Source organism: Oncorhynchus masou, chromosome 15 (assembly GCF_036934945.1).
Source record: "Oncorhynchus masou masou isolate Uvic2021 chromosome 15, UVic_Omas_1.1, whole genome shotgun sequence".
Taxonomy (NCBI): domain Eukaryota; kingdom Metazoa; phylum Chordata; class Actinopteri; order Salmoniformes; family Salmonidae; genus Oncorhynchus; species Oncorhynchus masou.
The window spans coordinates 14,851,988-14,879,034 of NC_088226.1; the positions used below are offsets into that span (position 1 = coordinate 14,851,988).

The 27,047-nt window shown below is 41.7% G+C and overlaps 1 protein-coding gene across 7 annotated transcripts; it reads left to right on the plus strand.

Annotated features, from left to right (window-relative positions):
- On the plus strand, positions 1-26,675 carry LOC135555718 (signal transducer and activator of transcription 3). Of its 7 annotated transcripts, none has more exons than XM_064988400.1 (23): positions 1-215; positions 9,110-9,259; positions 15,571-15,907; positions 16,013-16,094; positions 16,290-16,423; positions 17,284-17,435; positions 17,682-17,840; positions 18,077-18,169; positions 18,300-18,359; positions 18,476-18,505; positions 18,837-18,930; positions 19,022-19,069; positions 19,227-19,310; positions 20,385-20,483; positions 20,665-20,800; positions 20,986-21,038; positions 21,144-21,238; positions 21,508-21,647; positions 21,815-22,033; positions 22,215-22,257; positions 23,097-23,159; positions 24,430-24,527; positions 24,639-26,675. In XM_064988400.1, the coding sequence occupies exons 2-23, from the start codon at positions 9,132-9,134 to the stop codon at positions 24,713-24,715; spliced, it is 2,424 nt and encodes an 807-aa protein (XP_064844472.1). In that variant the 5' UTR covers positions 1-215; positions 9,110-9,131; the 3' UTR covers positions 24,716-26,675. The 7 variants fall into 7 exon arrangements, with proteins under 7 accessions (XP_064844472.1, XP_064844473.1, XP_064844474.1 ...); XM_064988401.1 differs by having other exon boundaries at positions 24,663-26,675; XM_064988402.1 differs by having other exon boundaries at positions 16,323-16,423.
- Positions 26,676-27,047: the final 372 nt, after the last annotated feature.

The following is a 27,047-nucleotide window of genomic DNA, read 5'->3' on the forward strand; positions in this document are numbered from 1 at the left end:
TCCTGGTGGAATTGGACAACTAGCTGTCAGTGTGTATAGTATCGCGACATTGAAGTAGGCTACGTTACACGTAGTTCCGATTGTTAGAAATACAGTTTGGTTAAAAGTTCTCGATTGTCCTGTACAATAAGACATTTCGTTCTGGTGGTTTAAGGCTGGTTTCTGGCTACGATTTGACGGGATCCTTTTTCTGACACTTTCCCGTGGACAGTAGGGTAAGTAGGCGTTCGCAGACCCCTTTGCTTTGTATTCTTAATACATCATATTGTGGTTGGGCCCCGAGAGTAAAGTTCTAAAAATGTGTTACACAACACATTGTAGTTGTGTGTGGTGGGCGAGCAGCATCAATGTATTATCAGATTGAGGATACACAATCGGGGAATCTCACTCGACACAAAGTAACTGGAGTTACGTTCTCCAATCGGTGAAACTCACTCGACACTAAGTAACTGGAGCTACGTCCTCCATGCTTTTACATAAATCGCCAAAAGTTTAATCACACTGTTTCGCAAATAGATTAGGCCTACCAATCGTTGCAGCGGTTGTATGTTCTACGTTTGCTTTCAAAGAATAGCATACGCCGACACGTTTATGCCTAATTATTGTGATGATGTGCTGGCCATTTCTTCAAAGATGATATTGCACATTTTATGAAGTTGCAAGTGCAACCATGATGGGATGCTGACTTTGGTCAAAGCCACATCCAGTGGTGCAGGTTTTGATGACCACTTTCATGTGGGCATGTCACGGCCATTTGATCCATCAAACGGTGCTTGGGAAAGTCATCACATCAACCATGCATGCCTCCAGGTTTGCAACAACCAGTCTACAGTTTGAGGGATTACAAACACACACAACCAGTGACGTGTATTAATGGATTCCAGGGGAAGCCCAAAAATGAAAAATAATAAATAATTTATTTCGTCTGTTTCATAATTGTCCTACGCTCAGCCTCTTGCGAATTGAATCTAACAGGATGAAAGCATCAGAGCGATCAAAACAGTCTGGCCTCGATGGGACAAAAAAAGTATAAGCAATTAGTCAATCAGCCGCTGAGCTCAACTGTGAATGAGCATGGCGCACCAAAAAAAGTGTAATGGGAAGCCACGTTGGATTTGGAATCACTCCTATCAAATCCCATTGAGAGGATAAGTCATTGACTGAAAAACTTGAATTTTTCCATTTCGTTGGGTTGTTGTCCTCCTGTGGTTAGCCAGCAAGCTAAAATTGACCCTTGCCTAAATTAGCCATGGATGGAGATAGGAATTTGGACTTGTGGTTTTACTTCATTCTCAGTAATGGCCAATGATTATTATGCTGATTCGGATCCAACTATTAATTCATACATTGTTGTGCCCCTGGCCTTAGAGGATGGAAACTCAATATGTAGCTAAATGTAGAAGGTTAATTTTAACTAGCTAACGTTGCCCATGAATGGGAAGTTAGGCTAGGGAGCAAGCATTTTAGCCATGTAGCCTAAAATAAGAGTGTTTTGTATGATAGTGATAGACTGTTTCATCAACATGAAAGAGAGGATGGCATTGGCGTTTCAATCTACTTGCACGAAGGCGTGCACACACACACACAGACACACACACACACAGAAATCAGAACCATGGACAGCCTCATCATATTTAGCTTACGTTGATTGGACTAAATTGTTTTTGGTATATTTTAGTTGAAGTTGAAATGGTGCTGGAATAGTGGAGGCAGCTACTGTTTTCTTTGTGACTTGCATTAACTCTGTGATTTTAAATCAATAGTTGTTTAGTGGTCTGAAAATGTGGGAAACATTAACTTGCTTGACCATGCTATTGGTCATGTAGCTGTTTGTTACATGCAATATGCTTTGTGGACTTCACTGGACAGAGGTAGCTATCCGGTTTTGTGATGAAACAAAGGTGTGGTTGAATTAGTTCTGCCACAACGTCTTCTATTGTCTCAGCCTTTGGGCCTCCAGTACCAGTCAAAAGTCTGGACACACCTACTCATTCCAGGGGTTTTCTTTGTTATTACTATTTTCTACAATAGTAGTAAAGACATCAAAACTATGAAATAACACACATCGAATCATGTAGTAACCAAAAAAGTGTTAAACAAATCTAAATATATTTTATATTTGAGATTCTTCAAAGTAGCCACCCTTTGCCTTGATGACAGCTTTGTGCACTCTGGCCCCTGCGGCGGCCCCTTTTGCTTGATGATGGGCAGAAGCACATGTCACATGTAAGATAACCCATGTGCCAAATAGCATACAATCACCTATTTGTCATCATTAGTTGTTTACATAGCATTGGCGAGTGACTATAAAGCTGCAAGGGTGTCGCTGATGTTGTTCCTTACGTGTCCCATGTTCTACTGACACTGCACCAGGAAACACTTACCGGAATAAAGTAATGCATTTTCCTGGTATCTCTTCCTCAAATAATCTTTCCAATGTTCTTGTTTCAGCTTTTGCGGTGCTTTTATGATAACTGAAAGTTGTTTTTCTCTTGGTGTTTCCTGAATATTTTATGTCTAAATATCATTGTTTAAATTGCTGTTTTTTTTTTTTACCTGAGCCCAGATTATCTAAACATATAATCCAGAACAAAATGATCATGTGTTGTGTTCCCTGTTTAAAAAGACAAAGACCATAACATTTGGTTGAAATATTGTATCATATAACATGATCTGTGTTGTAGCATATGATGTGGTTAGAGATTTGTTTCCATTTTTTCTTAAAACTACATCCAAAAATGAGGACGGACCACGTCGGAAGGTGGAGCAAAACACAGGATCATTTTGATCTGGAAAAACTGGCGCCCTGGTGACTTAAAAGAACTGCTTACTGCATTGAGTCAGACTTTGATACTGTAGTGAGGTGTAGAAATGTGTTATACTTACTCCCTGCCTGAGTTAGAGAAATATGGGGTTTAACAGTTCACTGTGCAACAATAGTACAATGACAATGCTGAAAGCTACAGTAACATTATTTCGGTTACATAGAAAGTTCTAGGCCCATGCCTAGTTATGGACAGGGCAAGAGGATGTGGCTGCTTTCATGGCCCTCATGACTGACGCTTTCTAGTGAAATCATCTTTAGCTGAACATCAGACTAGATTCCTTGAAAGGCTGATCCCACCTCCCATGCTGTACAGTACACCACACTCTTTCAGACAAGCGGTTGTCACATGTCTAAACAATGCTTTTATGGTGTAGCCTACCTATAGACATACTGCTGATTTTAAATGAGTGCTGCCTTGCTGCAGTATGGAATGTTTCCTGTTGTTGAGACCTACAGTTCTCTCGACACAGGCTCAGTGAAAGTCAGTTCATGTTGACTTGCTTCTGTAGGCCAAGGCTGTAGAGATCTCCAGGCCTGTCTGGTGTTGTGCCACTGTTCACACAGCTGTGTTGTTAACCCTGGTGGAGCTCTGTGTTTCTGTGGCTCTCTGTCGTCTGCCTGTGCATTCCACCCCACTCTGTAATGGCAATGATGGGACAAGTGCTGCTTCGACAAAAGCTCTGCTCTTTTCAGTTGTCTATGAAGAACTAGAGTGAAGCCAGCAACCTTTATAGGCACTATTAATGCCCATTTTGGATATGATCTGAATCGTGTGGTGTCCTTTTCATGTTCTAAGTGTGACTGAGTCAAAAAAGAGATAGGATTTCAACACCCACCATCTCGGATCGTTCTGAAAGCATATCTGTAGTTAGTGAAAGATACGATTTAGCATTTCTAAAAAATAATTTTGTTAAAGTATAATTTGATCTCTGAGAATTTAAGCACATTTTTTTGCACCCAAATTGGCTAAACATTTTTTTATAAGATTCAGATAATAGTCAAATATAGTACCCAACACCAAACTTCTTCCTACCAATGAGTAAGACATGAGAAATCCCCCCAAAATTGCAAAAAGCTACCTATGGATGCAGGGTCTGGTTGAACAAAGGAAATTTCTGCTTTTTAGTAGTTCATCTATCTTGTCATCTATTTTTTATGGGTTTTGACTGGGTTTTCACCTGTTGCCAAAGAGTTGTCTGTTGAGGTACTGTAAATTACAAGCTGAGCTGTTCATTAACTAACATGGGATCCATTTAAGCCCATGCACTTTGTATGACTTGAGAAACTCCAGTAAGAGGAAGTTGAAAGAAAACAACAAGTAATTGAATTAGAAGGTGACAGTTTGAGTTTTGACACATGATGATGAGTCAGCTCAGCTGCTTTGTGTGTGTGTGTGTGTGTGTGTCTGGTTTTTGCACGTAGCATGATCTCACACCAGGGGTGTATTCTAGAGGTCGACCGATTTATTTTTCAATACCCATACCGATTATTGGAGGACCAAAAAAATGCCGATTAATGCTGATTTAAAAAATAAAATATATTTTTATTAATTATATATATATTTGTAATAATGACAATTACAACAATACTGAATGAACACTTATTTTAACTTAATATAATACATCAATAAAATCAATTTAGTCTCAAATAATGAAACATGTTCCATTTGGTTTAAATAATGCAAAAACAAAGTGTTGGAGAAGAAAGTAAAAGTGCAAAATGTGCCATGTAAGAAAGCTAACGTTTAAGTTCCTTGCTCAGAACATGAGAACATATGAAAGCTGGTGGTTCCTTTTAACATGAGTCTTCAATATCCCCAGGTAAGAAGTTTTTGGTTGTAGTTTATTATAGGAATTATAGGACTATTTCTCTCTATACCATTTGTATTTCTTATACATTTGACTATTGAATGTTGTTATAGACACCATAGTATTGCCAGCCTAATCTCAGGAGTTGATAGGCTTGAAGTCATGAACAGCGCAATGCTTGAAGCAAAGCGAAGAGCTGCTGGCAAATGCAGGAAAGTGCTGTTTGAACGAATTTTTACGGGCCTGCTGCAACCTACCATCGCTCAGTCAGACTGCTCTATCAAATGATAGACTTAATTATAATATAATAACACACAGAAATATGAGCCTTAGTTTCCGGATTTAACCATATTAATGACCTATCATTTAGAAAACAAAACATTTATTCTTTCAGTGAATTGCGGAACCGTTCCGTATTTTATCTAACGGATGGCATCCCTAAGTCTAAATATTGCTGTTGCATTGCACAACCTTCAATGTTATGTCATAATTATGTACAATTCTGGCAAATGAGTTGTGGTCTTTGTTTGGAAGAAATGGTCATCACACAGTTCGCAACGAGCCAAGCGGCCCAAACTGCTGCATATACCCCAACTCTGCTTGCACAGAATGCAGTGACACAATTTCCCTAGTTAAAATAAATGAATGTTGCAGGCAATATTAACTAAATATGCAGGTTTAAAAATATATACTTGTGTATTGATTTTAAGAAAGGCATTGGTGTTTTATGGTTAGGTACACTGGTGCAGCAACAGTGCTTTTTTTCACGAATGCGCTTGTTATATCATCACCTGTTTGGTGAAGTAGGCTGTGATTCGATAAATTAACAGGCACCGCATCGATTATATGCAGGACAAGCTAGATACACTAGTAATGTCATCAACCATGTGTAGTTAACGAGTGAGTATGTTAAAATTGATTGTTTTTTTACAAGATAAGTTTAATGCTAGCTAGCAATTTACCTTGGCTCCTTGCTGTACTCGCGTAACAGGTAGTCAGCCTGCCACGCAGTTTCCTTGTGGATTGCAATGTAATCGGCCATAATCGGTGTCCAAAAATGCAGATTACCGATTGTTATGAAAACTTGAAATCGGCCCTAATTAATCAGTCGACCTCTAGTGTATTCATTATACCTTGCAATGGAAGCCATTTACCGTTTAAGAACCAAACAGAAGCAAACCAAACAAAACGTTTTCACAACATAATTAGCATAATGAATACACCCCAGACACCCCTGTTTCCATCAGTGTAGTGAAAGAGGAATGAGGAAAGGAAAGGAGACATGTCTAACATGTGAAATGAGTAGGGGTGCCCTCTAACTTTCCTATCTTTCCTTTTCTCAAATAACCTTGTAATGTAGTGGACCCTCACAGCAGAGTTTAGTAGAGCCCTGGGACAACATGTCACTCTAGCCTAAGCTCTCTCGAAATGAGCAAGCCCTTGAGCAGGTATTCAGCCAATATGAATATGTCACTCCATAGTCAATACATCTCAATAATTTAAACATCAATGGCCAATACATAATATATTTGAACATATCAGGACACACATAGGAAAACGTCCCTCAACATAGAACATACTAATTACTGAGCATGCAAACCTGCTAGGTATATATGCAGACATGACCGACCCGGTCTCGCTAGTCTCAACCCGCGGTGGTGAGTTCAGAGCCCTGTACTACATATCTGGTTTGAGAAGTTAGTGAGATCTTTGGTCAACTCAGTTCAACTTGGGATAACCAGTACCACGAAAGTGGCTCACCTTTTAATCAGGCGCAGTGCTGTGAAAAAGCATTTGTCCCCTTTCTAGTTCTCTACTTTTGCATATTTTTGATACTGAATGTTATCAGATCTTCAACCAAAACCTAATATTAGATCAAGGGAACCTGGGTGAACAAATAGCAACAATTACATATTTAATTTATTTCATAAACAAAGTTGTGCAACACCCAATGCTTCTGTGTGAAAATGTAATTGCCCCCTTACACTCAATAACTGGTTGTGCCACCTTTTAACTGCAATGACTCCAACCAAGCACTTCCACTTGTTGATCAGCCTCTCACGTTGCTGTGGAGAAACTTTGGCCCACTTCTCCATGCAGAACTGCTGTAACTCAGCGACATTTGTGGGTTTTCAAGCATGAACTGCTCATTTCAAGTCCTGCCACAACATCTCAATTGGGATTAGGTCTGGCCAATTCAAAACTTAAAATTTGTTTATTTTTAGCCATCTTCACGTAGACTTGATTGTGTGTTTTGGATCATTGTCTTGCTGCATGACCCAGCTGCGCTTCAGCTTCAGCTCACAGACGGTTATACTTTCACTCATCTGTCCATAGAACATTCTTCCAAGAGTTTTGATGATCAACCAGATGCCTTTTGGAAAACTTGAGTCAACTTTTTGGATGAGTCCTATTATGTCTGGCAAAAACCAAACGCTGCCTTCCACAGTAAGAACCTCAACCTCATGTGGTTTGGGGGTGCTTTGCTACCTCAGCACTTGGACGACTTGCCTTAGAGAGCAGAATTCATGGTTCCTTCTATTATCAGAGAATTCTACAGGAGAATGTCCATCCGTCTGTAAGCTGAAGCGCAGTTGGGTCATGCAGCAAGACAATGATCCAAACACACACAATCAAGTCTACATGAAAAGGGTTAAAAAGTTTTGGAATGGCCTAGTCAAAGTCCAGACCTAATCCCAATTGAGATGTTGTGGCAGGGCTTGAGAACTCGCTGAGTTAAAGCAGTTCTGTGTGTAAAAAATAAAATGAAAATAGTAATGTTAAAATGTCTTATCACATGACACACTTAGTAATGACAGAATGCATTTAAAACTTCACGCACAGTAATACTTTTGAATGACTTCAAGGGATACTTTGTCATTGTATCTACTTCTCCAGAGTCAGAGAAACTCGTCGATACCATTATTATGTCTCTGCGTGCAGTTTGAAGGAAGTTGCTAACTAGCTGTAGCGCAATTGATAACTAGCGTTAGCGCAAGGACTGGAACTCTGTGGATATCTGCTAGCAAGTATTGGCTGCAGGCTGACTTCGGTCGTCAGTTGGACGGTGTTTCCTCCGACACATTGGTGCAGCGGGCGGGTGTTCTGAAGCGCGGTTTGGCGGGTCATGTTTTCGGGGGACGCATGACTCGACTTTCGCCTCTCCCGAACCCGTTGGGGAGTTGCAATGATGAGACGAGATCAAATTTGGGGTGAAAAAGGGGGTAAAATACAACGACGACAAAAAGCTTTAGCAAAAGGAATATGCTTGTTCACGCTAGCAACATAACAAACAGTGGCAAACATTTTGCAATTTGTCACCGGTGCTTTCCAGTGCACATCATCACAAGCTTTTTTGGTGTGATCTTGTGGCTCATAACCTCTGCTTGCATTAGATAAATGATTTGACTGACTTTTCATCATATTTGTTGAATCGACTGGAATTCTAAAATGTTTCTCTCTTCTGGATGTCCTGACATCTAGCCTACAGTACAACATGGTCTTGCTGCTGTATAGGGACTTGTTATCAGGGCAGTTGTAGCCTCACCACCACCTTGCAAGTTATTGTGCATTTGAGCTACTAGGAGAACATTGTATTCCTCCCTGTGTCCAGTAAAATGAGAAGGGTGGCAGATGTTTGCTGATGACTGTATGATCTCTCAGGGCTGGGGGGATGCTCTGTTGTTCTCTACCTTTCACTGGTGGTAATTAGGATTTTGTCAAGGCTTTTAGCAAGTACACTAATGTAGGAAGAATACCAGGCCTGGGTTAGCATGGCTGCTCAAATAACTAACTGAAATCATGCCCGCTGTTAGTGGAAAATCACTCACTTTGAAAATATAATTACACTGTTATGAAGGAATGAGGAGCAGCAACATTTTTGTGCCAACTTGCAGACTGTGTCGTCTGTATTACATGGCCTACATAATTCAATGGTTTGTTGACGATGACAACAGTGACATTATATTCTGCTGGTGATGAATATCAATGATGTGGTTGCTGTTTACTTTGAAGTCTGAATAGTTTTCTTGTAATGAGGGAGACCACAGAGTTTCTGTCTGGCCAAAGGCCAGGGTTTATTTTGGTCTGTGTTTCTCGGTGAAGGCTGTGTGTTGAGCTGAACAGGATGTTTCTGTGTGTTTATAGGAAGCTGGCTAAGATGCCATCAGATACTTTGTCTTCGGTTTCTGAGGTCTTCCTGTCAGGTCGAATATGACGTGTCTATACATGCTCTCATCAGATTCAAGACAATCGTAGTTAGAACAAATCAATTGATCAAGGTATTGGAAATGTTTCAAAGTAGAGGCGTACTGTACGGTGGCCTCAAGGTTTCGTCCTGCATTGGCTAGCTCTCAAGAGCCGATCGTTGTATCAAGAGACCACAGCTGTTCCCCTCATTAGTATCTAGCTTCCTTGTGTCTTCCCTGCTTTCCCTTTCTCCCTCGAACTGTTTCCTCATGTGTGTCCTATACAGGGTTGTGGAGGCAGCCGGTAGCATGGCCCAGTGGAACCAGTTGCAGCAGCTGGAGACTAGGTACCTGGAGCAGCTGTACCACCTATACAGCGACAGCTTCCCCATGGAGCTCCGGCAGTTCCTCGCCCCCTGGATCGAAAGCCAGGACTGGTGGGTACTTTCCTAGTTCCTGTGGTTCACAACACCGCTACAGAATAGGTACCTAGTACCTACAGTTCACTAACACCACTGCTGCTGGCAACACTGTGCAGGATGACATGGCTCATTTTTGTGCTTGCTCATTCTGTTTGTTTGTAGTGGGGAAGGAAATATGTCATCACGCTCATTGAATCCTGAATTAGAATTTACAACTTCAATCAACATCTCTCATCTCTCAATTCGCTAAATTTATACAAACATTTCGATGGGCATAAATCGTAATTGTCTCTTCGTTATCATTTAGAATTCATTTTGATGGAACTGTCTCGTCTTTGACTTAGCATTTTAATTACCACTCTATTCCCAATACATTATTCACTTGTCTAATTAAAATTCAGAAAATAAAATCCTAATATTCCATATGTGAGTGTACCCCATTAAGATATCTTGTCTCTGGGAACAGGGAAATCCCTTTAACCCAAACGTTTACTACAACAACGAAACCTAATAATTATGATAATCCCTTCACATCATTCGTTTTAAATCCCTCGATGTTTCATGTAACTCATTTAATCTCCAAATTGTCGCCCCAAAATATTTTATACACTCAAACCACTGTGATAAACGTGCACTGTCCCTTTAAGATAAGACATTTACTTGTTCCCCGTAATGAAAACAGATCATGTTTTTAGAATACGTTAACTTCTTCTTCGAATTCACTGGCGTTACCTAACCAAAAATCAATACTCTGGAAAACAATCACAACTTTTTACGATTCAACTATTCTTACCTATTTTATAGACCAAAGTAGTGCACTATATAGGGAATAGGACTCTGGTCTAAAGTAGTGCACTATATAGCCCAATTGAATGCCTAGCAATTCCATTGCTAACATTTTCAAACTATCCTTATGATATTCAGCTCCTTTAAAAAAAATGTATTTGGAACTTTTAGCCACTTTTGAAAAGTAACTCTAAGCTATAATGCACACATTTTCCCTCTAAATGCCACAACCCATTTTCTCTGTTTAAATTTGAGGAACGGTGTTGTCAACGTAAAACGACGCCACAAGTCAGCCTGCCTCTGTAAAATATATATATTCCCTATTCAGATTGAGTTCTGCTTTAAATTCCATCAACAAAGTAAAACCAACCAAACTTCTCAACTTTCTATACCCTAACATTTAAACGTACCATGTTCTGTGCCAAATTTATCATATGTCAGTCGATTCGTAAAAAAAATATATCATCCTGGTGGCACAAACCTGTATTGTATCTCTCCGTTATTCCCTACATTTAACTAGGTTTAGGTGACTTTCTCTTCTATGATACATTTATTTAAATACGACTCCCATCTCAATACATTATTCCAGCAGATCATTTTGGGCAAAATAGCGTATTACATTGAAATTGTCTCAACATTATTTTTAATGACTTCTTTTTTCAATTCAATCTAAACAACATATTTAAACGTTCAGTTCATATCTTATACAAACACTAGCGACCGTATTTTTTCAGGTAAAACATACAAATAGATGAATTACAATCTAAAATCAATTATAGTCTATCGGTTTCAAAGCTGAAATATGAACCTCGGTGTCCCGCTATCGAAATGATTGAGTTTCCCCGCCAATAACTATATTATTATATTTGTCTGTAGTTGCAAACTTCGACACCGAGAATTCTCAGAGAATCGTCCTAATTTAAAACCCTTCCTGACTATTTTAGTAATATCAGCTTCTATTCAGGTTCTTTGTCTGAGTCATATTTTGGACGCCTCCCCTCCATTCTCTTTGTTCTCCTATAATGGTAATCTCCCGTTAGTTCCGGACCTCTTTGGATTTCTATTTGTGTTTTCTCCTTTATGGAAACCTTGTCAATAGCTTTGACTGTTGAATCAGATATTAGGTCTTACCTATTCAACCATAAGCCCAGGGGTCGTAAATCCCTAGTTAATATCTTATTTTCCGGTTGTGTCAGAGAGCTTTTAAAGAACGCTAATAATCGTTATCTCATGCCACTATTTCTTAGGCTTCCCTCTCGCATGGAACCTCTTGTCTATAGAGTTGGCTTTTATCTCATTTCTCTAGATTTTGGTTTTCCCTCTCCTCCTCATTTGGATATTTCAGTACTATTTGTTGAATCGGAACGATGATCAATACTCCCACAATTCAAATTACCATTCCAGTTATCTCGTCCGCATAGCATTCCCTTCCTGCCTCCTCACGCCTAGTTAATATCTTATTTGTACAAGATCACCGTCCTATCCCCCAGCACCTATTCAACATCCCGTCTTAATCCCGGGCGAATATGCCTCTCATGATTGCCTGTGTATATATTTCTATGACCTATGTAAGTGTATTTAATCATTACACAGTTATTTTAGTTGCTCTTCTGTCTGACTATGTGTGTGTCTCTTCAATGATAATCAATGTGTTTGGGATTCTATATGTATTTATCCTTTCTGGAAACTTCGTCAATAGATTTGACTTTCGATCGGACATTACATTTCACCCGTAGGATATTCTCCTTGGGACTTTCAACGTTAATATCTCATATCTCACTACTCTAGACTAAGTTTCCATCTCCTCCTCTTTAGACATTCATTTCTTTCAGCATTGTACAGGTTCAATTTTTCTGTTCGCCTAGAATTACCATGCCTTCTCACCAAGCCTAATTTATCCTCACCTGTTTTAATATATCTATCTGCTACTTCTTCATAGTCAGACAACTTCCCATATACAGATAGACTACTCAGGTTAAAACTTTATTTAGGTATGTCTTTTGAATTAATGGCTATCCTATTTGTACAGAACGACCGTCCTATCATCCAATACGTACTATATCTCTCCTTATTAACCTTCCGGCTTGCAAAACCAGGATTTATTAAGCTCTAGTTTATTTATGGTAGTGCACCTTACCACAGGTCCATTTCAGACCTGTTTCCTTCCTATCAATTTTGGTTAAAACACAAAGTAGAAACCCATTGTATTTGTTCAGAATATTCAAGCACCTATCATTGATTAAATCCAAACTCCTTTAGAACATTTAATCAAAAATATCCCAAATAATTCCTCCCAAATTCGAGAATAAAGGCTACTGACCTTGCCCCCGACTGGGAAAAGCACTGTTCGTTGGATCTAGTCACCGTCCCTGTCGGTCTGGGGTGTACACCGGCCTGGTCTTTTCACCCTCAATTTAGAGGCCAGGTCTTAAATAACGGGACCCAAACCGCTCGTGCACGATTTTCGGCGTAGTACCTTCAGATGGCAGGAATGGATATTTAGATCCGGCGTTCGAAGGACCAATTGTTACAGGAATTAAATTCCTCTATGTATTAACACCCAATTAAAGTTAAACACTCTGTCAATTCATAAGGATTTGTATGACCCTTATTTTATTAAAATGGACAGAGCCCAGTCTTAAAGTCAAACAGCAGCTTTTATTCACGAGAGTACTGCCCATTACACATTTTACAAAACAGGTTATAAACTGAAAATGACGTCAGCATTTTCTAAATGTTCCGTCTCTTCTTGACACTGGTAGAAAGGCTCTATAGTTCTCAAGCCTTCCCACCTCGCCTAGAGCCAAGGTCAGCCTGTGTAGATAAGCATTCTAGCCAGTCTGGCGATCGATATAGTTCATTCATTCCTACCAAGGAACAGACAGTCATCGTTCTAATTCTTGATTATATTTACACACATTATATTCAGTACTAGGATTAAAAAGAAAATTCATACATAAACAGTAACACAATAGTATTCTGATTAGTACATATACAGTAACATAATAGTATTATGATTAGTACATGTCCTGATTGAATCAATCAAACATAATTAGTCATCCTTAATAAAAAAAAATCCTTAACACCTAGTACCTACAGTTCACTAACACCACTGCTGCTGGCAACACTGTGCAGGATGACATGGCTCCTTTTTCTGTTTGCTCATTCTGTTTGTTTGTAGTGTGGAAGGAAATATGTCATCACGCTCAATGTTGACATCAGTGTGGCATTGATTTTCCTCTACAACCGTTTTGATTTTATTTTGAAGTAGCAACAACAACATTACAGCTAGACTGTTAGCAAGGAGCACGTCAGGGAACAACACACAGGAAATGATTGTCCTAATTGGCATTTCATGATTTCAAGTTGTCAGTTCTGCCAGGAAAAAGAGTAAATCCATATGAATTCAATAACTTTTTGACAGCACCCCTTTTGATTTGAACAAAACCTTCCATACACATTTGCCCGTTGTGTAAGTGCTCAGAAAGTGACTTTTTGGACCTGAATACCAAAACGTTCAAGAGATAAAGGTGCTCAAAGTTGACCTATTTTTGCATACCCCACCATACCATGAGACATGTCTTCATCACTAGAAAAGATAAACGGTGGAGATTAATTTAATTTAGACGCTTAAGAACAGGGTTGTCAAACTGTATAATTATTATTATTTTTTTATTACATATTTGCATATGTTGCGGGTAACAACCTATTTTTACATAATCTAAGGTTTTTGTGTTGTGCCCGTCATCGGCTGAGACAAAACATGCTCTTTGAATACAGGTGGGTGTCATGTTTTGGCTGATAAATGTGCTCAAATGAGAAACTTTCAAATGGTACCACAAACATGGTTGTCGGTCCACACACATCAGAGACTCTTGACTTAATGGGGATATGTTTTAAATTCTACTGCCAATCATCCATAGGAAACCTATTGAAATATACATCATAGAGTAGACATTACCATTTTTAATTCGACATTCGTTGGTGGGTGGACCGGCAGTCATCTTTGTGGTAGTAATTACACTGAACAATAATATAAACGCAGCATGCAACAATTTCAAAGATTTTACTGATTTACAGTTCATATAAGGAAATCAGTCAATTGAAATAAATTCATTTGTCCCTAATCTATTGATTTCACATGACTGGGAATACTGATATGCATCTGTTGGTCATAGACACCTTTAAAAAAAAAGAAGGTAGGGGCGTGGATCAGAAAACCAGTCAGTATTTGATGTGACCAGCATTTACCTCATGCAGCGCAGCACATCTCCTTCGCATAGAGTTGATCAGGCCATTCTATTAAATCTATTTCTATGATTGAAATGACACCCACCCTGTATTCAACAGCATGTTGTGTCTCAACCGACGACGGCACAACACAAACACCTTTTAGGATCTGAAGTAGGGTCTAAGCTACAACGTATGAACAAAATCGGAGTTTACACGTAATTGAGGTTAAAGATTTTTTTTAAAATGTTTTTATTAAGAAAACAAATAAAATAATAAACAATTGTTTGACAACACTTTTAAATTATATCAAACTCAACCGTTGATATTTTCCATTGGTGAAGATATGGATGCCTCATGGTGTGCTGGGGAAACCCAAATGGTTCAACTTTGAACATGTTTTGGCATTCAGGTCCAAACAGTCTTTCTGACAGCTTCTTCCTTTGGCAGACATGTATGGAAAGTTTTGTTTAAAGCAAAAGTGATGCTGTCAAAAATTGACTACAAATGTTTTTACCCAAAGCTATTTCAGTTCCCAAACTTCCTTGTTACCGTAAAGGTCTGTGCTCCTAATGCAAATATCTTGCAATCTTTCCTGCCACATGGTTCTTAGTTTCATACCAAAGCAAGTTTGATTCAGTGGGTCATATTTCCATATGACATGGATACCAGTGCATTCAGGAAAGTAGTCCGGCCCCTTTCCCTTTTTCCACATTTTGTTACGTTACAGCCTTATTCTAAAATGGATTCAATAAAAACATGTCCTCATCAATCTAAATGCACCCCATTCAACCTGAGAGCTTGAGAAGATCTGCAGAGAAGAATGTGAGAAACTTCCCAAATACAGGTGTGCCAAGCTTGTAGCGTCGAACCCAAGAAGACTCAAGGCTGTAATCACAGCCAAAGGTGCTTCAACAAAGTACCGGGGTAAAGGGTCTGAATACCTATGCAAATGTGATATTTCAGTTTTTTTTTTAAATATACTTTTGCAAACCTTTCTAAACCCTGTTTTTGCTTTTTCATTATGAGGTATTGTGTGTAGATTGAGGGGGAGAATAAAAAATTGAATCCATTTTAGAATTAGGCTGTGTAACGTGGTCTGAATACATTACATTCAGGAAGTATATAATGTCTTATCTGTGGATTTAGTTTTTACAATTTGTTTGACTTATAACTAGAGATTTGAACATTATTAGAGTCTAGGTTGTTACTATAGGTTGTTCTCAATACCCTACCTGGTTAATTAAATCAAGATAATAAAATGAAAAAAACGTACGCTTTCGCTAAACCCCTCTATATGCTCTATGCAGGGCGTACGCAGCGAACAAGGAGTCCCACGCCACGCTGGTGTTCCACAACCTGCTGGGGGAGATTGACCAGCAGTACAGCCGCTTCCTGCAGGAGAACAACGTGCTCTACCAGCACAACCTGCGGCGCATTAAGCAGCACCTGCAGTCCAAGTACCTGGAGAAACCCATGGAGATCGCCCGCATCGTAGCCCGCTGCCTCTGGGAAGAGCAGAGGCTGCTGCAGACCGCCACCACCGCCGCACAGGACGGAACGGCGTCTCACCCGTCTGGCACTGTGGTGACGGAGAAACAACAGATCCTGGAGCACAACCTGCAGGACATCAGGAAGAGGGTGCAGGTGAGACTGCATGTTTAGTCCGAAGAATGTGGTTTTACACAGGCGTGTTTTTTTTTTTATACCTCATTTGATTGACATGCTTTGCGTTGCGTTGCTTTGCTGTAGGATATGGAGCAAAAGATGAAGATGCTTGAGAATCTCCAGGATGATTTTGACTTCAACTACAAGACCCTTAAAAGTCAGGGTGGTAAGTTTCACTTTTAATATTACATACAATTCTAGATTTCTTTTTATTGAATTTTATCTGAATTTATGGATATGATACGAGTCTGTTAGAGGCTCTAATTTTATACTCTACTACTACTATTTATTTTGCTTGTTGTTTTGAATCTCTGGCCCACCATCAAATACTACCAAATATCACTGACTCTTAAATCTACAGATAACCCACCCAACTCCTCTCCTATTTGCTCAGAGTTGTCCCAGGACATGAATGGGAACAGCCAGGCGGCAGCCACCCGGCAGAAGATGTCTCAGCTGGAACAGATGCTGAGTGCTCTGGACCAGCTCAGGAGGGTAGGGCCCTTGTACACCCCTCCTTAGTGTCCATCTGACCCTACATCGTACACCCCTTCTTGGAGGGTCCGAATACCCTGAATCAGGATAGTTAGAACTTCTGCGATACATCGGCTAGGCTAGTTGACATTCTGCTTGAACTACATACGTGTGCGCAGTAAACTACATAAACCTGCATATTTACATGTTTGTTAAATAGAATTGGGTTAGTCATTCTCTAATTCTCTGCCCCAAGCAGCCTGCTTCCCTATCTGTTGCATCCCCGACATAAACATTTGGACTCCGCAGCAGTACGTTTCACTACACATGCAGAGATCTGTAATATGTGTGTTGATATTAATGTGTGCTCGTTCATTCATTTTCAATTGAGTTAAACTAATATTCATGCTGCTGTCAGGCACTCAATATTTATGAGCAAGATGAGGAGGGTGATAATAGCTGTCTAATATTGGAGAATGTGGGGCTGGAGACTATTTAGTTTAAATTTCCCCGAGGCCAAAATTGTAAAACAAATTCACTAATCATGTTGTCTAACATGATAATCATCCGAAGAATCGTGTGCAAGATATAATCATAGCCTCGACGTTCGAGAACCAGGCCAGCAACCGGAGGGTTGTCGGTTCGAATCCTAGTGCTGGCAGGGAGTGAGCTGGCAACCGGTGGGTTGCTGGCATCAATATCTCAGGTGCAAGGAACTTCACCCCCTAAACTGCTCATTGGGCGCTGCACTGCGGCTGATGTCCATCTCGTGTGGATTAATAAAATGTATCTTATCTTAAAAGTAATTCCAGAGCCCCCTGAATATCACTTTAAGTTACATCAGTGTCTGAAGGATGTGTTGTTGTCCCCCTCTGTTGTAGCAAATCGTGACTGAAATGGCAGGGCTGCTGTCAGCCATGGACTTTGTCCAGAAGAACCTGACAGATGACGAGCTGGCTGACTGGAAGAGGAGGCAGCAGATTGCCTGCATCGGAGGACCACCCAACATTTGCCTGGACCGCTTGGAGACATGGTCAGTTACCTTTTAGTAGCCTTTACTTTCAACGTTAAAATCATTTTATGTGCACTCCCCATGACCATACACTATCTCCCCCAACACTCATGTAGAGTAAACGTCAGAATGGCGAAGAAGGAGAAGTTGCTGTTATTGGTAGTCGATACAAGACACCATAAGATTAAATTGTAGTTTCAGAATTGTTAAACGAACAAAGTAGCACCGCCATAATGACTGACCGAGATGAACCTTTGTGACCTCTAGGATTACTTCCCTGGCTGAGTCTCAGCTGCAGATCCGCCAGCAGATCAAGAAGCTGGAGGAGCTCCAGCAGAAGGTGTCCTATAAGGGAGACCCCATCATCCAGCACCGGCCCGCTCTGGAGGAGAAGATAGTGGACTTGTTCAGGAACCTCATGAAGAGGTGGGGAGCTTCTCTTTTAGCTTCAATATCTATCACATATCCAGATGGTTTGGATATTTATTATAGGAGCGAATTTGCATAATATTCAGATGTTTCGGATACATGGCATAGCCTTTGGCAAATATGGAGATATTTTGACATTTTATTTTGATATTTTGGCTTCAGAGTTTTGTCGATCACAGACTTCCACCGTTGTGCTCTAATGCACCACCTCTTATCTGGTCACTGTGTTGCAGTGCGTTCGTGGTGGAAAGGCAGCCTTGTATGCCCATGCATCCAGACAGACCACTGGTCATCAAGACAGGTGTGCAGTTCACCAACAAAGTCAGGTAAGAGGAGCTGCGGGACAACTCAATGCCACCAGTTGATGACTATGTTGAATACCAAACTGCCTTATTTGATGTCTTTGGCGTTTGCTTTATGTGCTCTCACCAAATGTTATTTTCCAAATCTTTTCAGATTACTGGTGAAGTTCCCAGAATTGAATTACCAGCTGAAGATCAAAGTTATTATTGATAAGTGAGTTTTGCATGCCTTGCGTCCATCACTCCCACGATCATGTCTGATTTGCGTAGAACACAACGATCGACTCAGTCCCAGGGTAGTTGTGAACTGACCTATTGTTTGTTTCTCAGGGAATCTGGGGACGTGGCTGCCATTCGAGGGTAAGTGACTTTTATGTTACGTTGAAACCCTTTGTCTCCTAAGCTATCAATATTAGAACGTCCCTTTTGCCATGGAGCCTGTGAATAACCGACCCTGCCTGCTCTACCCTGCCTGCTCTACCCTGCCTGCTCTACCCTGCCTGCTCTACCCTGCCTGCTCTACCCTGCCTGCTCTACCCTGCCTGCTCTACCCTGCCTGCTCTACCCTGCCTGCTCTACCCTGCCTGCTCTACCCTGCCTGCTCTACCCTGCCTGCTCTACCCTGCCTGCTCTACCCTGCCTGCTCTACCCTGCCTGCTCTACCCTACCTGCTCTACCCTGCTTCTCCCAGCTCCCGAAAGTTCAACATCCTAGGAACCAACACCAAGGTGATGAACATGGAGGAGTCCAACAACGGCAGTCTGTCGGCAGAGTTCAAACACCTGGTGAGTGGATGTCTGTTAGTCAGTACAGTGGGGAGTCTAGTGTGATACTGTGCAGTATGTTGCTTGACTGATAACTGCCCTTCTCTTTCAGACCCTGAGGGAACAGAGGTGTGGCAATGGTGGCAGGACCAACAGTGATGTGAGTCCCACACTCAATCTTGAATGCCCCCTTTCTTATTTTGACTGATCTAGCAATACTGTTAACTTAAACCTATAATTTGGGGAATTGTCATCAGTATTGATAGTAGCAGTAGCATCAAATCGACCTATAACCCTGACTGTCCTGTTCCCCCCAGGCCTCCCTGATCGTTACAGAGGAGCTCCACCTCATCACCTTTGAGACAGAGGTCTACCACCAGGGCTTGAAGATCGACCTGGAGGTGAGACCTAGCTCCGCTCTCTACCTGTGTGCACACAGGCTGCGTGGGGAGTTGCTGTTGTGCTTCCTAACTCCCAGGTGGTCTTTGTCAAGTCTCATTATGGCCACACCAAACGCTCAGCATGTAGTCCCCTGACTCCACCTTAATCCTACGTCAGCAGCAATTACACAGAGATTAGATATTTAAGGCCACGAGTTGGCTCTGCCACACACGTGAGCCAATAGACAAAATAGTCATTATCATTAGCTTGATGGCGCCCTAGGCTTCCAGGGGCCTGGCTCTGCTCTCACCATGCAGAGAATACTAATGAGCTGATTCAGTAATCACACTTGTTCTCCATGCTTCCCTACTGTTGCTGCTCCTCGCCCCATCATCCGTCCCATCCACCCCGGGGCCGGTGGAGAGAGTCCAGGGGTAATCCGTCTCTGACCCGCTCAACACCTCCCTTAGCACCACCGTGGTTCCTCCCTCTGATTTCACCGTAGCTAGCCCAAGCCCCCTGCTGGTACACAGGAATCATTCATCTAATGGTTATGTCCTGCAGAGCTTAGTGCTTTGTGTTGAGCTCAACACTGCGGTGATGCCCCACCCTGAACACAGCAGTGTGAAAATGCATTAGCCAGGATAATTAACACATTAGCATTGAGAAATGGAGGGAAATTAGCGTGCGGGCATTTGAGAGAGAGGGTTTGGCACTCCCACGTTGTGAAATAATTTACCACAACACTCCGTCTTCTATAAATGACACCATTTAGCGAGGCAAGAGGTGCTGCTGTGTGATTTAAGACTTAATTCTCAGTGAGGGACTAAGCACGCCATGTCTCTGCCATTTCACTCAGAACATGGACAGCTTTTCCTCCCGTACGGCCGACTACTTTGTCACAGCAATCCAAAAAATAATAGAATTAAATGAATGTGTTAAATGGCATTTCATGTCAGACTTGAATAGAATGACCTAACAACCTAGGTTAGTGTTGAAAGCCTGGCAAAAGGTGTTTCTGCTCCATACGTATATGATAATTGAGCCTACGTCCAGGTTAACATTCCTCATGCGTTTTCTCTATGGTCCATTAGACCCATTCTCTACCAGTGGTGGTCATCTCCAACATCTGCCAGATGCCCAACGCCTGGGCCTCCATCCTGTGGTACAACATGCTGACCAACCACCCCAAGGTAAGACGGCTGGCGCCTCCTCACCTTAGACCGCTGTCCTGCAACTTCTGTCCCCCAAATAGTCTCATTGATATCATCTTTCCTGTGTCATACCTTCTTTGCATTGGCATCTGTCTTGGAGAGGGTTAAAATGTGTACGAAATCCACCTTGACCTCCTCTTCCTGTTGTCATGTCCTATAGAATGTGAACTTCTTCACTAAGCCTCCAGTGGGGACGTGGGATCAGGTAGCGGAGGTGCTGAGCTGGCAGTTCTCCTCCACCACTAAGAGAGGCCTGACCATCGAGCAGCTCACCACCCTGGCTGAGAAACTACTAGGCGAGGAACCTTTCTGTCTGCAACTCTAACTTCATCTGGATTGCATGGCTCCAAAGCAATAGAATGATGTCTATCACAGAACATTGAATGGGAGTCGGAATGAGTGTCCACTCCAGTAAATGTATTTCTATGGATGGTCTGTATGGCGTCACTGCCTACTAAATGTGTTTGTGTTGTTTGTCTAGGGCCGTGTGTGAACTACTCTGGATGCCAGATCACCTGGGCCAAGTTCTGCAAAGTATGACCTTGCCCAATCAGTCTCTCTTGACCTTGTTGTTATAGCTGTCTATCTGTCGTAAACAGCTTCACAGTTTGAATTGATTAGTTCCTCCTTTGTCCTCAGGAGAACATGGTGGGTAAAGGCTTCTCTTTCTGGGTATGGCTGGACAACATCATTGACCTGGTCAAGAAGTACATCCTGGCCTTGTGGAATGAAGGGTGAGAGGTCGCTTCTGTTTGTTTACCGACTTGTTACTGGAACAGCTGGGCAAAATCCAAGTTGGAGGGAGTTGAGTTCATGACATTGAGTTCATATGAGCACTGCTGAGAACTGTAATACTGAGCCGTTGAACCCTACATAGCAGGAAACTGGATTGAGGAGGAGTACAGGTTTTAGGGTTAATGCACAAGTGTAATGCAGTTAAATTGTCTTTCCCTGTCTTATCCGGTGTAAGTGACAATAAAAAATGTAATTTCTCTCTGTGCAGATATATTCTGGGTTTCATCAGTAAGGAGAGGGAGAGGGCCATCCTGAGCCCTAAGCCTCCTGGGACCTTCCTGCTGCGCTTCAGTGAGAGCAGTAAGGAGGGAGGCATCACCTTCACCTGGGTGGAGAAGGACATCAGTGGTAAGAGGACAGCGTGTTGGGCTGGCTGACGCTCTGTCTGTCTTTCTCGCTTTCCTATTGTGCGTGTCATTTGGTCTTTGTCTGAACGAAATAATGCGCAACCTAATCTCATTATTGCTCTTGTGACATGGTTTCGTATCCCTCTCATTCTCTCTGCGTGTCGTTAGGGAAGACTCAGATCCAGTCGGTGGAGCCTTACACCAAGCAGCAGCTCAACAGCATGTCCTTTGCGGAGATCATTATGGGATACAAGATCATGGACGCCACCAACATCCTGGTGTCTCCGCTGGTCTACCTCTTCCCAGAGATCCCCAAGGAGGACGCCTTCGGGAAGTACTGCCGACCGGAAGCTGCTCCAGAGGCGGAGCTCGGAGACCCGTGTAGCAGTAAGTCAATCAGGAAGTTTAACGTATTGTCATGGAAACTGTGGGATGAGTTAACGGTAGAAGATCTGGAAGTACCTCCACAATGAATACCTCTTTACCGCTTTGGGGGTTGATGCTTTGTGAGATGGGGAATATTTTGATCTGTGTGTACGTTAAAACGTGTTCTGGTTTTCTCCCGCAGCCATTCAACCATACTTAAAGACAAAGTTCATCTGTGTAACCCCGTAAGTATCCACTTTCCTTGAGAGCTGTTAGTGCTCACTTCCCTCCAAGGAGTTAATGCTCCTAAGTGACTTCACACTAGGTTGTGTAATGGAAACTGGGACAGTCATGTTGCAAACTGTAAAACGTGTATCTTCTACAACATCCCCTTGTTGGCTGCTTGTAAGTGTGGGGAGGGTGGGAGTTTTACCCTGGAAGAGTGGTTCCCAGATCACCAACAAACTGACAGACGGATTCACTATTGGTCAGTGTCTTTCCCTTATTTATACAGGCATTGATCTGACCTGGGGACAGTGGAACAGGAAGCACAGGGCTGTAGGCAGGCAGGAGCAAAGTGTACACATCTCTCTAGACAAAGCAGAGTGGAGGAAGCAAGTAACGATCCCCAGACAAGCATATAGATCACCACTAGTAGAACCAAAGAGAAAGCTTTCCTTGCACTTCTAGGGGAACAGACAGTGTGTGTGAGGTGTTCTGAAGTCCATTCAGTGCTCTCTATTCCGGGACGGAGAGGGCGTGTATGAGTTTAGCAGAGGGATCAGAAGGGTGTGTATACTGGCTAACCCAGGGTTGAAGGTACTGTTTACGGGGGGTGTAGCAGCGTCGGAGAGGTTTGCTCAGTGAGAACCTAACCTGTCTGTAGGATTAGATGAGTATGTGTATTACATAGGTAGAGGTGTCTGTTTGGTGGAGGGGGGTGTTGGAGAGGATTGCTCAGTGAGAACCTAACCTGTCTCTGTAGGATTAGATGAGTATGTGTATTACATAGGTAGAGGTGTCTGTTTGGTGGAGGGGGGTGTTGGAGAGGATTGCTCAGTGAGATCCTGACCTGTCTCCGTAGGTGCCCTTCCGTGTTCATGGACTTTCCGGACAGCGAGCTGCTTGGGAACGGGATATTCCCTGGGTAGGCAGTGGGGGGAGGGGCATGTAGGGCCGTGTGTGTGTGTGTGTGTGTGTTTCTCTACGTATGTGTGTGAGAGGGTGAGTAAGACTCAGACAAGGAATGGTGTAATAAGTCTCTCGACCTCCTCCCCCCCCCCCCCACCCCCACCCCCACCGTTTTGCTTCTAACTCACTGTCACTCTCCTTGGTTCTAACACCACAGAATCTTCCAGTCATATTGTATGCAGCCATTTTAAGTTGGGTTCATTCTACTCAAAGATGGCCAGTCACATCCTCAGTAGATCATTCACCTTTCAAACTCCCTGTAAGTCTATGTACTGGTCCATTAAAATCAGTCCACGCTAGCCATGTTTAGTTTACAGCTTGATGATGGTATCAAAATGGTCTACATTTCAATGTCATTATGAACGGGCTAGAACAGCAGGAGGGGAGAAGAGGCTGTGGATTGAAAGCCTGTAGACTGAAGTTCTCATTAGAAGTGCCTTCAGTGGAGATGAACTCCTAAAGCCCTAAAATTGGTCCTTCCTTTAGTTCTCCACCGCGGGAAGTTGAGGATGGGCTCGTGGTAATGGCTGGAGCGGAATCAGTGGAATGGTATTAAATACATAAAAACACATGGTTTGATGCCATTCTATTCGCTCTGTTCCAGTCATTATTATGAGTCGTCTCCCCTTAGCAGCCTCCACTGTTCTCCACATATGACTTTATAGTAGTAGGTTGTTGTGAGACATTGCACTTTTAGAATGGAATGTTTGTCGGGTGTAGGGGGTTTTGGTGTGTTTCTGCCCACTGGCCTGCTCTAACAAACTAGATTGTCTAGAATACTTGTCATTAACATTCCCACTAACTATCCCAGCATCCTTATGTGACAATGTGCTCAGTGCTGCCCCCAAGAGGATAAGTAATTTCTCTCTCATTCACACATCTACTGCTCTCCTTTCTTTCTGCTACTGTCGTCTAACTTCAGTCATTCATTTAACACCGGGAAGCACATTGACACATAGTGGCTGAACTGTCCTAACCTGTTACTAATCCGACCCAGTCAACACTGAACTACTTGATTCATGTATTTCAACCTGTAATAATGTGGAGTATTGTCCTTGTCTATGGTGACATAACAGCAGTGACGATGAAAAGGACTTGCGCACTGGAAGTAGACTGACAGTTAGCTTATCGCTTGTGGTAAAAAGGACAGAGGTCTTATCACTATGACGTCTGTGTGTTAACATGTCGTCTTGGTGTCTCTCTTCTCCTGTATGGTCTTGTTGCAGCACTAACTCTGGTAACACCAGTGACCTGTTTCCCATGTCCCCTCGCACCCTGGACTCTCTGATGCACAATGAGACTGAGGCCAACCCTGGCCCGCTGGGTAAGTCCTGACAGACACTAATACACATGCGCGCGCACACACACACACACACATGCACATACTCGTACTGTGCTTGCATGTGAGGCAAGGTTTAACTTGTTTTAATGGCAGCCCTCTTGCTTTCTGTCTTCCCAGACTCCCTCACTCTGGACATGGAGTTGAGTTCTGACGTGGCGTCACCCATGTGAAGAGACGAATGAGCCAGACTAATTTTAAATCTTTTAACTCCCCGTTTTCTTCAAAAATCTGTAATCCACAGGTACCTCTGTCCCATATTGTGAAAGGGAACGAGATGCATTACATTTAGCCACTTGTTTTGTTCTTTACCTTTCACCTTAATGCCTAAAAACACACCGACAGTGTCATTGAGCAAAATGGTACGGAGCATCATCTGGATATGTGTGCAACAAAAGTTCAACATTCACCTTCTGCTACCATTTCTGTCAAGCCATCGACACATACAGTTTGATGCATACTTTAGATAAAGGCAAATGCAGCGTTCCATTGGAAAGGCATGTACTTTAGGTGTACCAAAATGCAATGACGCTATCGGTGTGATCGAGGCGTTGGTTTCAATGTTTCGAAAAGCCATGTCTCACTTCCTGTGGGTTTTTCACAAAGTACTTTATTTAAATTGTAGATTTTTTAATACAAAGGTATATTTTTGTTTCCTTTACTTTCTTTTAAAATGGTTTTGATCTCCAACCTTCATTTATGAACCAGCGCTTGTTTTTATAAGAATGTCTAAAGAGGAAGATGGCTGTCTAGCTTTTCAAAAATAAGTTAGCTTCATAGTTCTCAATTACCTATTACATGATAACCTTTTTGGTAGTCCGTCTGTCTGTGTCCCATGTCATTTACTTTCTTTTAAAATGGTTTTGATCTCCAACCTTCATTTATGAACCAGCGCTTGTTTTTATAAGAATGTCTAAAGAGGAAGATGGCTGTCTAGCTTTTCAAAGATAAGTTAGCTGCATAGTTCTCAATTACCTATTACATGATAACCTTTTTGGTAGTCCGTCTGTCTGTGTCCCATGTCATTCTCTATTGAAGGGGACACCTGTATCTTTATTTGATTGAGAAATATCCTGGTCCATTCTTTCCAGTGGTATCTTATTCCTTATTACATATTACAAAAAACCTGTATCTAGAATCTCACTAACACGAGTCAGTAATATGTGTTTGTAAAAACCAAGGAGACGAGAACCAAGGTGACTAGTGAATTTGTTAATTGAACATTCATTCATATAGGTAATTTATGTGAGTGGTGCTGGTTTTTGTTTTAGGTGTCTGAAATGGCATTGATAATGGCAGGATATTTCTCTGACCTTCTCCCCTGGGCTCAACCCTCAGCCGACAGGCAGCATGTCTCAGTTGGGAAGGGAAGAATACTGATTTCTTCCCTGGATTGTAGAGTACATTGATGTTTGTCATGAATCTTGCCCTGAGCAATTTCCACTAGCTGGACCAGCTGCAAATTCAAAATTGGCGATGTAAAAATGTATGAAAAGAAAAGGTAACTTTTTTCCCCCTTAATTTAAGGTTGGGGTTATCAGTGTGGGTTAAGGTTGGGTTTAAAATCTGATTTTATGACTCGCTGTACCAGCTTGTGACCACTGCAGAGCCTCCCTCCAGGACAAGATTGATGACAATGAATGCCAACCTGTTATTGTAGATAGAAATGTACATTATTCTTTGGTGTTTTGAATTCATACATACCCCTTTATCCTTCATAGTTTGTCATAATGAGAATACCATTTGTTGTTTTCATTAAACCATGACAATAGAGATGATCATTGCTGCAGTACTGCACTAGTCTTTGCCTAAATGGTTTATGTAGTGCCTTTCTCATACTGTATGAATGATTTATTTTAAGCTAACACTTCTTGAATGTGTTGACCATGTTTGTTTTGTAATTTGCATAATGTTAGTATCAGTTTCAAGTGATATTTCACTTCTGTTTGACTGCATATGCGCATGATGTGATGCCACAACACCACACTTGTCCATCACTTCCTGACTTAAGTGCTCAGTTGAATCGGTAATTGAGTTCACTCTGTAGATGTTATTTGAAAAAACAATCTGTAAATTATGCTGTAATTAATCTTATATTTGTTTAAAAATCATAAAACAAAAAAATACATATCTCATGGACTCATGTTTGTCTATCTTGTTGTTTGATTGAGGTCTTCTTATGATTTTTTTTAAACCCGTGAGCCAGTTGCATATCTTAAATGTATCTTTACATATGTGTTTGCAAACAAGCTCTCATGTGTTGCAGCTCTGTCACTCGGTCAAATATGGTAGTGACGAGATGGATTTTGGCCGACATTCTGCAAATTTTCTCATCGTTTAAACATTTGATGTTCCCAAAACTAGAATCTGTTTTGAACAAAGGTTAGACTAATTATTTTGAGTGCAAAGGTGAATTGCACACAAGCACTTCACAAAGTAGGTGTTCCCTAAAGGAAATATGCAGATGACGGTAGAACGCGCCAATAGGGTCTCGCTAGCTCGTGC

Bases quoted from the DNA above. Each gene is read 5' to 3' on its own strand.
- LOC135555718 (XM_064988400.1), top strand. From the start codon at position 9,132: ATGGCCCAGTGGAACCAGTTGCAGCAGCTGGAGACTAGGTACCTGGAG. The intron at 16,424-17,283 runs GTAGGGCCCTTG...CCTCTGTTGTAG, and splicing joins CTCTGGACCAGCTCAGGAGG to CAAATCGTGACTGAAATGGC. The intron at 19,070-19,226 runs GTGAGTCCCACA...TGTTCCCCCCAG, and splicing joins GTGGCAGGACCAACAGTGAT to GCCTCCCTGATCGTTACAGA.